This window comes from Nipponia nippon, unplaced genomic scaffold, assembly GCF_047370975.1.
Source record: "Nipponia nippon isolate SJK-2023a ecotype South Korea unplaced genomic scaffold, ASM4737097v1 scaffold_17, whole genome shotgun sequence".
NCBI classification, from domain to species: Eukaryota; Metazoa; Chordata; class Aves; order Pelecaniformes; family Threskiornithidae; genus Nipponia; species Nipponia nippon.
The window spans coordinates 9,117,103-9,133,438 of record NW_028262333.1 but is presented as its reverse complement, the minus strand read 5'-3'; the positions used below and the strand labels follow the sequence as shown (position 1 = coordinate 9,133,438).

Genomic DNA, 16,336 nt, shown 5'->3' with positions numbered 1-16,336 from the left:
GGCCGGCGGCAGGCGGCGCCCCCGCGCCGCGGCGCCCCTGAGGGGAGTGCGGCCGTGGCGGGGTGCGGCCCGGCCCGGCCCCGCCTGAGGGAAGAGATGCGGCCCCGCAGGCAGCCGCCGCTCGGCCGGGGAGGGAGCGGCCGCGCTGCGGGGGTGCCCGCCGGCGGGCGGATCCGCGGGGAGAGGCAGCGCAGCTGTAGAGGCGGGGGAATGGGCAGGGTTGCTTATTCCTGGGCGCGTTATCAGCAGGCGTCTGGCTTGCGGGGTTTTGTGCTGAACGGGTGTCAGTGAACGCGGAGGGCGGTTGTGAACCTGGTCGAGAGGGACGGAGGGCGAGGGGAGAGCGGCCCCGCCGGCCGGGCAGCACCGCCGGGGGAGCGGGGGAGCGGGGCCCGGCCCGGCCCGGGGCAAAGGCACCGGGAAGGCGATGGCAGGCGGCGCCGGGGCCGGGGGTTTCCCCTGAACCAAAGGCCAGCCACCGGTTTCTGATGCAAAATTAAAGTGCATCGTTGCCCGCGAATAATCCTGCCTGGTCCTGCTCCTGTTCCCGGCTGCTGGCGTTTGCCGGGGCGGTGCCGGCTGCTGCTGCTCCGTTCACTGGTTTGGCTCATAATGCTGATAGATTTGGTTTTATAATACTACATCTTGCAATCGAAATTGTGTACGTTATGTTCCTTTTACTGATCAGCCCCCATGTTTCAGTTTATAGAGCAGAGGAGTCTCATTGCTTCACTAGCATCAAAAATTGAGATAATTCGTTGGCACACTGGATTTCCAAGGGAAGGGAGAGATGCAAGTGCACGCAAAAACTGGAATAGAGACTGAACGCTTTTAAACTTTATTGTTTTAGACACACGGTCTGAAAAAAATACTATGCGTTCCCAATTGTCAATTCATATTAAACAAGCATATACATTTGGTTATATTATTACTGATTTAAAATAAAAAATGAAACCATTACAGAAAGACTGCTGCATCTTCAGAGAACTTTGCAACAATTTTTTCGTAGAAGATGATTGCTAAAATCAATCTCAGGTTCCAGTATTCCTTTGGTCATTATTTTATGGTTTGTTTTTTTTTACAACACGTTTAGTATAGGCACGCATTCGGAACAACTTCATACGCATTGTGAGGACAGAGTGCTGGAGTAACAACAGATTTTATAAAAGAGCTTTTATTGTATGTCAGTCCATGAGAAAACTCTTATGAGCAGTTTTGAGAAATGTGACAATTTAATTCTTTACAAAAGTTTCCATAGATGACTTTTTGATGTACATGCTAATATACCAAAACCGAAAAATCTTTAATTACAGTTAAGATTTTTTTTTTACACAAATGTATGTTATATTTTAACCCTTTCACTTTCAGTTGAAAATAGAACAGGCAACACTTGCAAAAACGCCTCATTTGTTCGCTGCTTGTACTTTGCTAAAATACATAACAAAAAGCTGAAATGAAGTGAAGGGCTTAAAGGGGCTCTAGATGCCTCAGAAAACATTTTATTTTGGAACAATTCCAGGGATCTAAAACTTTTTCCCTCCCCGACTACAAGCATCCAGATTTCTCCTCTGAACGGCATAGCCTCAGCTTCGTTAGTTAACAGGAGTAAAGGTCATGTAGAAACCATTGAATGTGCAAAGTACCGAAGAATGTTAATTCCAAGAAGAAACAAAGATCTAATTCTGATATCTTTTTTTTTCCACAGACAAACCCAAAGTAAGCTAAAGGTGCAAAAAGTACGCAGATAGAATTGCCTCTAAATAAAATGCTTTTCCAATTTTTCTGTAAGGCATCAAGAGGTCTTTAAGTAATCTGTTACCATGCAAAAATAGTATATTCTTTCCCAGTTTACATTCATCTTGTAGCAGTTTATTTACATATAGATCACCAGTTTGTGCTTTTAACACATGGAAAATAAAAAAAAAAAATCTATAGTTAATTTGTTTCATTTCAGAAGATTAAGTCAGATTATTTTGTTATATGCAAGAACTTTATATTCATGGCAAAAATGACACTGGACTTTACTGACGCTGATATATACTTACTAACAGTGACGACAGATTGCAAGATAGTACTTGTATCAATAAACAACTCACCATCTCTCTCTCACCTGATGTGTATCAACCATTTTAACCTGCAAATGTGCCTTTCAGGACAGAATAACGCTGTGTGTTACCTGCCAACGTGGGGTTAAGACTGCCTGGTATGGTTTCTGCTCACACCCGTGTGTGTCTGACCATTTCTGTGGCAGAACGGTATTTTCTCTGTGCAATACATTGAGCAAAGAACATACAAAATAGATAACTAAGCAATATTCTCTTCCTGGAAAAAATGTATTTTATTCTCGTTTTCAGGTAGGAGCACTGGAGACAATCTTCCAGTGATTTCACAAGCATAGCACCAGGCCCAGGAAGAACCTCCCCTATTTCAGATGTCGGAGAACACAGTACCCTGCCCACAGCACACCGACTGCAGCGTGAGCCTCCGGCGGAGAGGGTGCAAAACCGCTTTGTCTCATGTGGCTGCTCGAGGCAACGGTGCTTTTGCAACACCGAGTTAACAGCCCCATCGCGGGGGCCCGACTCTGACCAGCACTGATCCCACCGGCAACGGCAGACCAGAGCCATGCTCGTTTCAGTGGGCTCGCTGTATTTTTTCATTAATTGATTGCAGAATGAACCCCCAGATGACAGTGATTAATTAAAACCAGTCATCCTGAAGCCATCAAGAACAGGGCTCTTTACAGAAGTGGGTAACTTGCATTGCCACTTATGCAATGGCACTGGAGTCTCAACTCTTTCAATAAGATGAATATTAGAAATTAGTTTTGTAATTAGTTGGGGGGGGGGAAACAAACTGGTTATTGGACAGCCCTGGGGACTTTTTCTTGGTGGTCACAAGAAGTATTTCAGTTTAAGAAAGCTCAATGCAAACCAAAATATTCCTGGAATTTGAACAGAAGCATGTTTGCGCCTAGCTCATGCGTTACACATGTATTCTTTTCAAGTTTTAATCTCTTACAACATGATTATGGCTAGAGAGCATGACCTGCAGAGGAAAATCTGATTACACAAGAAAGTATTAAAGAGAGCTTTTAGTTTATTTATACGGCTTTTCACAAGTTCTGAAAGTATTCACACTTTTGGTGTGACAACACAATTTCTCCCAAATTTTGCATCATCCTCGTGTGGCCAAGTCTGTATTTCTTCTTTCTTACTCTTTTGGTATTCATATCTTTGGCTCTAGTGCATCTGACGTTTTGCATCAAATACCAAAAGAAGAATACAGATGTATTATTTGGCATTATATACATAAAAATAACAGCCATCTAAGCCGTAAATAAACTCATATTGGGATCTTCTATACTTAAACAAAGTCAGAGTTTAGTTGTCTAGAAAAGCCTGGTAAACTCAAATCATCTTAGGAGAAAAGTAAATTAAATTCATGTGGTAGAAAAAGGTCAGTGGAAAATAGCTTTTCTGCACTTATTTAGATGACTAGTTTTTGTTGGTTTTTTTTTTTTATTTTAAGAGTATGTCACATTAAAACAGACAGGAAATTGTACTGAATCTAATTCTTCATTGCTTTGAAGCATGCGTACTTAAGGACTGTCTTTTGGCTGATACAAAAAGGAGACAAACTAGACTCCGCAGAGATGAAAATCCGTTATGACTTGACCTAAAGAGGCATATCTTATACAGTAATTCCTATCCTCTGTAGACATAGCAGACGCGAATTCCCCAGGGATGCGGTTGCTGCGTGCATTGGTGAAAAATGAATGTACACTGCCATCAGATCCCAGCAGCGGTATTTCTTATTTGTTTTGGACTGATCTGAGTCATTGCACTGGGATCAAATGAGGAGTCGGGCGCAAAAAGGGATTCAGACAAATACTTGCACATTTGATAAATCAAATCGCCATGTTCTTTATATGAGTGATTATGTCAGCTGATACAGTTTCCTTTGTATCATTTTGTTCTGAAATTACTGCAATAAATCAGTCTTCGTGTAACACTAACTCATTAATTCAATTTATTTCATTTTGAAGCATGCAATGGAATTTCAGAGGGAAAATAAGAGATCATTTAGATTAAAAATTTAAACTTTTAGCTTCAAAAATCTACAGTGGATTCCAGTTTAAGAGAGAAAATAAGTGTGCTTTCACTGTCCTAGCAAAGAAGATCTAGCAGGCACAGCTCCATGCTAGTATGCACTGGTGCAACAAACAGCAGCTATTAAAATACACGTATATATTTAGGACCCTGTTTAGCAGAAGGAAGCCACCGACAGTCCAAGTATTCAAATGACTTGATGTTACAGTTTTCTCATTGTTTTGTACCGTGCTTCCGATCAAGAGAGAGCTCTAGAGTCTGTTCCTGTTCCGCAGGGGACTCACCCCTTTCTAATGGCTGCAGCTGGTTGTAAATCAAAGGTTTCAGCCAGACTACTTGCTCTTTATTCCAGAGAGGCCACTGGAAGCGATGACAGTGGGAACTGAGGCTTCCAGCCGTCTGAACGTAGAGATATTTTCTTAGCAGGCCTCTCTGCAACCACGTCCAACGTTTTGCCGTACCACGACACCTCCCAACAGCAATGGCTAACACAGCCTTTCGCCCATCCCTGTGGGCCTTTTGGGGCAATAGTTCTTCCACGGCCAGCCGAAGGATGCCCTCCACTGCTGCATCTCAGGATGGCCTTTCTCTGAAACCAATTTGTTTTGCTAAGCCCCGTTCAGAAGTGCAGCTTATACCTTGTGCTCCATTTCTTTAGTGCTGTTTCTGAAAGGGAGTTAGTCCAACTGGACTACGCAGTATTAGCAGCACGTAACATAATAAATTAGGGACCGGGAGCATATGGGTTAACGTGAACTCCCACCGAAAGCCGCCACAGAGCCAGCGATGCTTTTGTAACCTCCTCAGTTTGAGTAGTTGAGATGTCCATGAGTGCACTGTGCTGAAGGAGGCCCTAACGTAAAACCAGCATGCCATGTATAAATTGAGTTCGGATGAAAAGGAAATAGAGGGGATTCTATCCTATTGCTTCCTAACCCATTCTTGTAATTTCAAGGTTATATTAATCCCTTAGATGTAATACACTAATAGGTCTATTAAGTTCAAATAGCGGGAGATTCATTCTTATTTCTATTCTGGTTGTTAGTCATTAATGATTAAATCAAATCAATGTAATTTATGTCCTGGAAAATATAAAAACTATCACTTAATATATAAACCAATATCCAGCTTGAAGTTCGAGATCAGGGAAAACAGACTTTCACCATCAATCACTGATTGTTTGAGGTAGACCACATTATTGAATTATCCACAATTTTAGTTTCTAATGTATTAGGTTACATACAATCAAATATCAATAGACAGACGTGAAATTTTTCCTGTTTTAATTAGAAATGTTTGTAGTTATTAATAAGGTAAGTTTCCATAATTTACTTGGTCATAGATTGAAATTTCTGTATATTTTGTGGCAATGTAGCATAATTCCTAGTAGTACCCTACTGTGTACATAGAGTAAAAAGTGATTTGTATCACACCTGGTGGAAAAAAGAAGGAAAATTATGGTTAGTGGCGAAATCCTAGAACAATGAAAGGCTCAAATGTAAGATTCAGATGCTTATCCATTTCAGCAGTGTCATTCTGGCTCTGTATTTTTGAGTGTTATTCTAATATTGCTACGAAGTTCGTTGTTCAGAACATTCTTCCCGTGGTTTCAGATGGAGATGCTTGAATATAGCTCTTCTATTTGTTTTTTGAAGTAATCTCTTAGTTCTGGTCTCTTAGCCTTTAACGTTGGTGTCAACAAACCATTTTGTACTGAGAACATATCAGAGTGAATGTAAATGGCTTTGACCTAAAATAAAAAAGGGATGAATTTATAGAACAAAATTACAAGCATCAGACTGAATAAGCGTAACTTCTTACACCAGCCTTGCTGCGGTTACCTCTGGCTGTGCCTGGAGCCCAGGGGACCCTTACACTGGGTCCCCAGGATTTTCCTCACGTGCCCAAGTTTTCCAAGGTGACACTGAATCCCTCCACCGCCCCTCACCACTCCCCGCTCTCCTGCTCGTTTTCCCATGCCGGCGCTGACCCGCCAGCCAGCCAGTGCAGAAGGGAGCTCTCCGAGAGAACGAGGACATAAACCTCTTCTCCGTATGAAACCAAGGCCAAAAGGCAGCGAGGCAGAGCGCAAGGGACAGCGTCACCATATGTGATGTTGTAACCGCAGAGTTTCACACGGTTGAAAGACCATGGGGGAGAGGGGAAGGGAGGGAGGGCAGGGAGTCGTGCTAAGAAACGTCATCCTAACCGAACTGCAAAGAAAGCAAGCAGCACTAATTCAGTCTTGCAAAATTATCATGAAGCTTTGCAGACACAAAGAATGTACATGATGATCATCTTTAAAGGAGAAGAATCGATGGTGTTTTACTAGCTAATTAAAATGATATAAAATCATTCATCCTAGGCAAACAGGATTTTACAAGGCTGCCCTTGTTAGCAGCGGTGTCTCTGAGCACAGCAGGGAGCCTGGCAGCGCAGATGGGAGCGAGCTTTTCCTTCCAGTGCATTTATGGGAGTGCTGGTGGGGGAGAAAGCAGAAAACTGCTGCGTGACTGGTCATAGTCCACCGATTTAAGACAAAATTCCCCAGCCATCTGCTACTTTCGTGATTCCCCAAACCAGACCGGTTTGCATTTTGTTAAGACTGGGAGTTGCAGGAAAATAGACCGAGAATCAATTTTTAAATTCCCATTAGATGTGTGATTCATTTTTCCCCTGTAAGCACTGTGGTCCAGTTCCTCCCCCAGTGATGTCCTTCACAAAATCAGTGTTCGTGCTCTTAATGCTTCCCCCGCCTGCTGTGCTGGCTTTCAGAGCCTGCTCCCGGGAAGCTGTTGGTTATAGAAGCCAGAGTTGCCATTTCCAAGCCAGGGGTCCAAGCTCAGGCCTCTGGCGCTGCAGACAAGGACGGGGATGATAGAGTGGCTCTTCCACATGAGGGGGATCCCATGCCACAAGAGCATTAGCCATAATATCTGGCTCAAAGTTCGGTTTTAAGATTACGTATCGCAACAGAGATGCTAATTTTGAAGCCCTTTAGTTTTGAAACGCAAACATTTCTTCTTAACTTTTCGAAGGATGGCAAGGCTTTCCTCACCACTTTATCGTTTATTAATTGCAAACTGCTGGTAGACGAGATTACCTGAGGGTATTTCATACTGTGAAGACTATGGCAGGAGCAAACCAGACTTACTGCCACAGACAATGATGTACATTACAAACCGTGCTTTATACTGAATTTAATTTTTAAATTAATTTCTTTTTACTATCATTTCATTTGCATACGTAACTGAGAAATGAAGAATAACAATATGCTTAATGGTGCTTCTGCTGCACTCAGATATGGTGAATTACTCATTAGAATTCCCACCCAGAAGCAGTCTAAACAAAAGCAAAAAGGCCCTTGCTAATTACGTGTAATGATTAAGATGTTCATTAGTTTAACACAAATAAGCATTTAGACATTTTTAAATGGGGTGGATTTTTTTTACTGTGTTTTTAATGCTATGTAATCCAGGGTTGATTTCAGATCTCTCCTTCTGAAGTGTTTGTAGCTCTGTTGCAGAAATATTTACACAAGCACCAGAAAAGAATTAGTGCACAGGCTGAAAATAAATAAACCAGCAGCATTTCCTAGGTCAGTTAGAAGAACGGTAATTAGTGACCCAGTTTCTTAACAGTGCTTTCAGTTGGCAGAAGCATCTGAGTCCTACAGATATTGATCCTGAGCGCTGGCTGTCAGACTGAAGATTATCCATGTCCCTGGATTATATTTTTACCTCTGCACCTAAAACTTTCACTAAATTTAATTCAAATTTCAAGCATGAGTGGAAGGCAGAATCACAGCATGTATATTTTTCAAAGGAACAAATACAACTTGCCAGCAATAAAGCTCTCTCTCAGAAAACATTGTGTGCGGCTGCGACAAGGATCTGTAGTAACATAACAAATGCTGACAAATCCCCATTCAATACAAATGGACAAATTGCCTATCTGACCACACTGATTAATGTATTAGTTGTTTCATTTTACCTGCTCAAAGGAATGAAGTCCACTCTCCTTACCTAACCGTACCATGTCTTCCATTATCGCTTGCTGCAGTTCCTGGGTTAAAACACATGAATTCCTCATGAAATAGCAGAGTCAACCTTACACACAATTAATGTCATTGTTCGTCAAGAAAACACGTTTCTGAGTAAAGTTCAAGTGCCTTATCGATAGTTAATACATAATTAGCAAATATTGTATTAAAGAAGTGTACAAACATTAAACTTAAGTGCGGTGATATTAACTCTTTCCTCAGTATGAAAAGTGAGGTTACATTTTCAAACGTTTATGACATAGATGCTTAAATTTGCAATCCTTCAACCGTTTGCCAGACTTAGATGCGGAATTATTTCCCACAGACACCAGTGGGATGACTCACTGGCATCAGCGTTCATTGATGTGATGCAACTCAGATACTCAGTATTAGAGAGCGTGTGTAAATAAGGCTGGGATCCTTATTCAAGGCATCTAAATAAATACAACCTCTCCTACTGCCGTACTGTTGTTCTCTGCAGGACAGACCCTTGGTCCCACCCATGCAGGAGTTTGCAGCGGTCCGTACTGTCAGTCAGCACACATCCCTGTATCCAAGTCAACCCTGCTTAATTTTCAGTGAAGAAATAGTTCTTGTCACTGAGATCACTAATAACAGACACCAGCTCTTAACTGGGTTGTGCTACAGTGAAAAAGTGTCTGTACTGCAGATAGATAGAAAGACAAACCTTATTTTTACAGAGGTCTGTGTACGTTCCATCAAACCCTCTTTTCTTTGCCCAGCCTGGCATAACTTCAGAATCAGGCACCACAATTCCCACCAGAAAGGCCTGTAGGTGAAGGAGAAGGAGAGTTGCAGGCAAAGGCTGAATGACATTTAAGGCCCTACACTGAAGCGAATATATAAGCCGGCTGAATTTGCTATGTGTTTATCACTTCTTGTTTAATTATGTTAATAATTTGCTAACACGTCATAGTGAAGTATATTTTGGTGGCCGTGCCTTTCCTCAGATGTAATGGTTCTCTGTGACTGTTCCTGCATTTGCCAACAATTTTAACACCTTTGGTTGGGTTTGTGTTCTGCTTGGACATTAATTAAATTACTTACTTTTTCACAGGTGTAAGCCAGAGCAGAACATAGCCCGTATCATTTATACACATGCAGTTCATGGGCCTGCGAGTCTCAGGCAAACTCCGATGCCAAGGGAAGCCTCATGTTTGTGGCCAATGAATGCAGAGGGATGAATTGCAATGGTTTCAGAAGCTGTACATGTTTGTGTAAATATGCGAATAAACAGGACAAGATTGGTCCAAATGGGTAGGCAGTGGTTGTGGAGCAGCGGTGGCTTTGCCTTCGTCTGGCTTACTGCAGGCAACGTGGCAAAGGAGAGCGTTAGAGACCCAAAGGGTGACACTGAAGCAAATTTAAAGGCTTGATCTTTGGCCACAACATCCTCCAAGCTGCTTAGGGTCACACCAGCAGCTCAGCTCCTGCGTGGCTGGCAGCCAGCTCCAGAACAGGAGGGAGACATCAGGGCAAAAATACGGCGTGATCCACTCACGCCTTCCCCTCGTTCATGCCCAGCTCTCTGTTTTCTATTTACAAAGAATAAAGTAAGATTTTCTGAAAACTTAGTTTTTACCTGCAGGCTGTCTCCATGGACGTAGATCTGGGCAACAGGGTCGCTGCGGATATAAATATTCTCTATCTTCTCTGGTGCAATATATTCTCCCTGAGCAAGTTTAAATATATGCTTTTTCCGATCAATAATTTTAAGAGTCCCATTCTGTTAGGAGAAAGAAATGAGAGTTCCCAGAGAAGTTATTTAACCATAGAGACTCAGTGAGCAGTTTGCTTTTAACAGAGCTCTTTAAATAGCCAGAAAATGCTTCACTGACATGTCAAGCTTATTCTGCAAAGTATAAACTTAATCCTTTGTAAAGATAGATCTGCTTGGAAATTTAAGTTCAGTACTTGAAAATTGACATGGGATAATACAATTGACATAAGAACTAAGCAGCTGATCAGGACGCACAGGTAACCATTTCCCGATGTCTCCAGTGTGAAGCCAGCCCTCCTGGTCCAGCGCTTCAGTTGTCTTCTCTTCATCTTTCAGGTAACCTTTGAAAACATTGGGTCCTTTCACACATATCTGCAAAACAGAGTTGCTGATAAATTATTCTATCTTTCTGCTGTAAATACTAACAAGCTAAATAGGAATTCACTAAAATTGAAATATTTTAAAGGTTGACTCAATGACTGTGCTCCATGAAACTAAAATATATTGCGTTACAGAATTACCTATGGATTTTTTTCAAACTAATGGAAGTATGAAGTAGGGAATGCAAAACTGCTTTGTTTGAAGCTGGCTTGCATTAAGCTTGCAGTTAAAAAAGTTATTTCAATAAGTTTAATTTCTGTGCAATATAGAAATATCAGCAATGTGGAAATCACAGCAATTCAGCTCTGCTTAGCTGAACTAATTAATTCAGTCTTAGCTTTTAAAGTAATCAGGCACGGCACTGGCTGGAAGTACTGCCACAGCCCCTTTTTAATTAATGCTTTGCTGCTCTATTGCTGAATTGACGTTTTCCTTTCCTGATTGTAATAGGTAACACACCTGCAACCATGCCCCTTAAAAAGGTAAAATGCTTCTATAACTACATAACTAATTAATACAGTGTTAACTAGTGAGAATTTGATAGAAAAATGTGATTTGCTACCTCTCCTTCTCCTTTGGAAGCAAAATAATTCAGCTCTTCCACATCCTTCAATCTGATTAAGTTACAGGGCAAAGGGGCTCCTACATGACCTGGAAATCAAAGTTATCAAGTCACTTCTCATCTCTCCTATAAGGAATAATTAGCATTTTATTATTAGTTGCTTGCATAGTTGTAGATACACTGGTTGTTCTTGCAGAAGCTGTGTCTGTGTGCAGAAATAATCTCCTCATTTAAGGTTTTCCATTATTAAGACTAAATACCTCCTCTTTGAATATATATAAACCCTATTTTCAAACATATCGAAATACGGACCATGCATCCCTTACCTGTAAGAGACTAAACCCTTTTCTAAGCTTAACTCATTAGAAAAGCACACAAAGCTCTGGATCCCCGTTGTTTTAATCACCTGGGAATACCAACTGCAGTGACGTTATGCTGAACACGTTTCCCCCCACCCCTACGGTTTCTCCAAAGATGAAGCGAGGGCAACGTCTGCTGTAGCCAACAAGCACTGCTAGCACACAACTGTGTCCAAAACAGGCCTGTTTTCCCCTGAAACAGCCGCTTGGAAACACAGACTGGAAAAAGGAGTCACAACTCTACCACAGCACGTTGTGCGCTGTAGCTCTCATGGGCTGAGGTCTCATTCTGCAAAGGAACCAGACTGAGGATGAGGATGCGGCATTGGCAGGCGAGTGGTGCTTTGCCCCGTGCTGGCCAGGGCACGGGCAGCGAGCCCCAGGACACACCAGTATCTGCAAGGGGCTGCTTCTGGTTGGAAGAAAACCAAACAGATGGCCACTTGTGCTGGGAAAAGAAAGCATGTGCTTTTCTCCAGCCACAGAAAATCTGGGTTGGAAAGAATGAAATGTTTAACTGGCCAGACCCGTTAATACCTCATGTCTAGGTTTCCTACTAGTATTCATTTGGATGAGTATGATACCTATTTCAAAACATTTTTATAAATACTGATGAATTATATTAAGAAGAAATTAAGCCACAGTACTTGTATGTATTATCTGAATCTTGCTTAGTACTAATTTTTATCTGATTTTGTCAAGATTCAAAAGTTTTGAAAGCCTGAAATATATAAAGTATTGAGTAGCAGTGGATCTGTATTCAAAGCCTGAGTTTGCTCGCTAGGTACATGAATGTACTCATCTTTTCTTTGTTCAGGCATTTCATTATAACAAACATTCTTTTAAATTCAGCTCCAGTGCTCTAGAGAGGACTCAGAGGGCCAGGAATGCAGAGATGAGAGTATCGCACATAACAGCTCAAGGGACAATTCCAAATCTCCCCAGGCAAACGTGCCCAACATCTGATCCCTCTGTATTTATTCTGGACTAGTGAGTGATACTTTCAAGAACATTACATTTGCTGAAGATTATTCCCACGGTGGCAAATGTTGCGTAACACCCAGTGATGTTACAGTCCAGAATTTTCAAAAGAAGTGTGCGTTTCTTTTCTTTCTGGAAATGGTCGAAAAAAAAGCGTTACCTGATGTCCAGTCACCTGGGGTTGTAAAGGTGCATCCAGCTGTGCATTCTGTTTGGCCATAACCTTCATAAACCTGCCAAAGAAACGGGTATCTTTAAAGCAGTGTATCTGATTTCACTATTACAGAATAAAATTCTAAGAATTGCCTTCTGTTGCACGGTCCTGTGAGCTAATCCTGCCAGCTGCAGTGCCCAGGTACACATTTAATACAGGGATGCTTTCTCTGGCTCTTACTGTATACAGAATTTAATTTATATGACTATGAATTACCATGGCTCTCTAGAGCTGAAAATAGTGAGGAGACAAATTCAGCACCTAGCTTTTGAGTCAAGAAGTATGTTACTCTACGAGAGGAATGTATTAGTGGGGGAAAAAAGGTATTTTTGTGGGACATTTTGAAAATACGCCTTTTAATTTTTTTTCACCTAATTTTAGGCTCCTAAATGAGGCCTTTTAGTTGCCTTGGGCTTCCTAGTCAAGGAGAAATAACGCAGTGGACATCTTAAGTGGGTTAAATTGCCACCTGAAGATTATATTTCTCCATTTCTAGATAGAATGAAATTTCTGTAACGAAGTTCCTAGCACACGCACAAGCACATTTAATTGCACGTACTCAATTAAGTGCTGAGAGGCGGGTGGGATGAGCCTATGCTTTTTTTGGGAGCTGCCCACAGTGAAAGCAGCTCTCGCCTGCCGCTTGCTTTCCAGGGCCACCGGTTGTTCCCACTCCAGCCCCACGGCTGCGGGAGCAGAGCTCCGGGGACACCGGGGCACTGCGTCTGCCCCAAGCCCTGCAGCTGCTGTTGGATCAATCCTGGGAAAGCTGTCCTAAGTGCAGTCCTGAGGCCCTAACCCATCTCCTTTCTTAAATGCAGCGCGTTTCCTCACTAACAGTAAATGAACACCGCCAAACGGCCGCGTGAGCCCACCTGACATCCGAGGGCCGCACGGAGGAAGCCCAGGACAGTCGGAGAGGCAGGGGCAGCGCCTGTTACTATCATGCGAACGCACCCACCGAGACTCGCCTGTTTGATAGCATGAGAAAACAAAAGACAGCATCACAGGTTATTACACATGGCAAAACCAGCAGCGTCCGTGAGTATTGCTTATACAGAACTTGCACAAAATGCTCTCTCTAGAAGAGATGCAGCTGTGCTATGGAAATATGAACTGGCTCTGAATCTTTCCCTAGGGATAAAAAGCCAGCTAAATCTTAAAGGCAATAACTGTGTCCCTCGCAGGTAGAAATAGTGCCCCAAGAAAAAAACATTTGAAGTGCAGGGGCGGGAGTCCCCCATCTCTTGGAGGATGAGCTGCTCAGCCGTGCCCGGGCAGGCTGCAGCCCGGCAGGGAGGCAGCCCTGGCGTGCAGCAAGCACGTCTGGCTCTGGGGGGCTGTTGGGTACAAACCAGGCTCTTCCCCACCTCCAGTTTTCTTTGCTTATTTATTTGCACCTCATTGTTTTTAATGAATTGGCTCCCAAGCCATCTAAAATCATGCTGTCCCTTTTTCAAGGCAGATGACCTTCAAATATTTCTAGAGGGTATTACATAAATTCCTGTGTCACACTGTACTTCTTTTTTCCCCTTTTCATTTCCTTTTCCTTATTCCAAAAGTAAAAAGAAAACCCAGAACAAAAGAAAACAACTCCTGACTGAGTCTGCCAGTCTCGCCAGATCCTGAATCAATATGCAGCCTGTCTTGCCTCCTGTCTGCGCTCCCGTCAGCATCGTGTGAACTCTGCTATCTTTGCACACTGAGGACAACTAATCCGCAGATGAAAAAGTACAGTCAGTTTCTTTAGTTAAAAATAAAGTGGCATGTCTCCAGATAAGTTATCCAATTAAAAAAATGAAGTAATCGGAGCCTCCTGGTGTAGTACAGTGTCTGGAAAACCTGGTTTAAAGCCAATTTAATCTTTTTTTCCTGAGGAGATGTGTGGCACACAGCAGGGCTTTCTGATTTTGTCCCCGTTGTTAAATCAGGATTTACTTGTGTATTTTTCTCTACTCCCTTATTCTTGTTGTTCTAGGAAAGAAAGCAATTTTGAATATACCCAACTGAAACCCAGCCCTAAATCCAATCATATCTATAGAGAATTTGCAGAAAACTTTGGAGCAACGTCTCTTTGATCATACTCCTCTTTTCATGACCACCTTCCTGAATTTTAGCCCCCCTGGGAGGGGACAGGAGTGGGTTTAATGCAGTCCTCTCCCCTGCCTGTTGCTGGGCGTGAGCGAGGAGAAACCATTTACCCACGGGGCGCGGGCAGGTGCCCAGTCCCCGTGAGGCAGAGCACCCAAACAACGAAGCAGGCACAAGCTGCCCCGACAGCAGCCCTTGTGTCGGGCAGGAGGCTACGATCCTGCTTCTGGGCCACTTCACCTAGCAGAGGGCAAGTGCCTCCGCACCACATCCCGCCTTGGTGCCTGTGCAGGGCCACAGCTTGTATCCAAGAGCGGCGAAAAATAGGCACTATTCTGCAAATAGGTGATTTCTCGGTGCTGCTGAAGGAGGGATGTGGCAAAAGCCATCTTAGGCTGCCTTGAATTTCCCCCTTCCCCTCTGGAAAACTATCCCTAATGGAAGTGAAGTTTTGGCATCTTATGCGTGGTGTTCAAAAATAAATACATAAATAAAAATAAATTTGGCAAAAGTTAATGCAAAAGTTAGTGGAACAACAAACTATGCTCCATTTCCTTTTTCTATTCAAATTTTCAGCCTGCTGTTTGCTAGTGAGCAGCAATTGCCTGCAGTTCACCGTCAGGCAAGTGGACCACACTGACTTTAAGGAAAACCAGTCATTGCTAGAAGACATGGCAGTTCTTTGACTTTAGACTCACTTCTTAAATTGCTTACCTGTATTTTATTAAAGAAAAGTTTATCCCACAAGCTGTCGTTTCTAATGATCCCGTTTTGAACTTCAGCCTTTTTCCGTTTTGCAGCAAATTCCAGAACCCAGCGCTTGAGGGACGTGTCTGCCTGGCTGAAGATCTGCGGGAGCGCGGGGTGGCAGGCAGCACGGCACCCGAGAGAGAGAAAACATCAACAACTGTTCTTACAATTACAGCTATACAGTTCTGCCGGTGCCAGGGAGGGTAGTTACATTAGCAATACAGTTAAATAAGACTACACTATGGCTTTTTTATTGGATTAAAAAAAAAAGGGGGGAGTCATTTGTATTGCTTCATTTGCTATTGTACGTACTGTTCCTTTGAGGGAAAAAGGGGAGCGGATGATAGGGTAGGCTCTGACTAGATCTACATGACTGGTATTTCTATACGATTTCTATGATAGGATTCAGTGAAATCATGCAATCTGAGCAACTAGGAATGAGCAACGTGAATACTTGGCAGCTAAAGCAGGTATCAGCGCTGGCTGATGGGGTGATGGGGCTGCATTTACCTAAGCTTAATCAGACCCCAGCATGAACTACATCTCTGCAAACAAGAAACCCCCATTGCCCATCCCTCGAATGAGGCACCAGAACCCCTGAGCCAACAGTCCTGACCTTGGGGAAAAATTAAATCAGTAGCTTGTGCTTAAGCCCATCTTTAGAGGATAAGTCTTCTGAGGAATAAATATTCCCAGCTGGTCAAACAGATTTAACGTGATGACCAGACGTGTCTGTCTTAAATACCTTTCAAGACCACCTCTTAGTTTTAAAGATTTCTAGATCCAAAAGCCAACCTCATATTTACACTGCCTAAATCCTCACAGGCTTTTTGCAGTTCCTGATTCTCAGCTGTCATTGCCACCAGAAAGAGATTCAGGTTCCAAAACTGGTTGAAAGGCACAAAAAGTTTTAGTGCATCCAGGTTTGACCAGTGTTTCTCTGATCAAAAAATCCTTCATCTCTGTAAATGTCACTAGTAACCTCAGTGAGGACAGGGTAAGAGGCTAACGCAGAGGGATTTCATATTAACAAGCAATAGCCATGTCTGCAGTCTGTGTAAATCAATGTAAGACAGACTTACAGACTGGAGCAGCTGTATCAA

The 16,336-nt window shown here is 42.7% G+C and overlaps 1 protein-coding gene across 5 annotated transcripts in view; it reads right to left on the bottom strand.

Moving 5' to 3' along the window:
• Positions 1-810: 810 nt before the first annotated feature.
• Positions 811-16,336, bottom strand: part of ACSL6 (acyl-CoA synthetase long chain family member 6) — a 61,805-nt gene continuing 46,279 nt past the window's right edge. For all 5 annotated transcript variants that reach the window (XM_087753837.1, XM_009464336.2, XM_009464337.2 and 2 more), the window contains 9 exons: positions 15,198-15,332; positions 13,268-13,363; positions 12,339-12,411; positions 10,839-10,927; positions 10,151-10,267; positions 9,758-9,901; positions 8,843-8,944; positions 8,106-8,177; positions 811-5,862 (listed from right to left, as the gene is read on the bottom strand). In XM_087753837.1, coding sequence (XP_087609963.1) covers positions 5,722-5,862; positions 8,106-8,177; positions 8,843-8,944; positions 9,758-9,901; positions 10,151-10,267; positions 10,839-10,927; positions 12,339-12,411; positions 13,268-13,363; positions 15,198-15,332 — 969 coding nt within the window. In that variant the 3' untranslated portion in view covers positions 811-5,721. The remainder of the gene's footprint in view (positions 5,863-8,105; positions 8,178-8,842; positions 8,945-9,757; positions 9,902-10,150; positions 10,268-10,838; positions 10,928-12,338; positions 12,412-13,267; positions 13,364-15,197; positions 15,333-16,336) is intronic.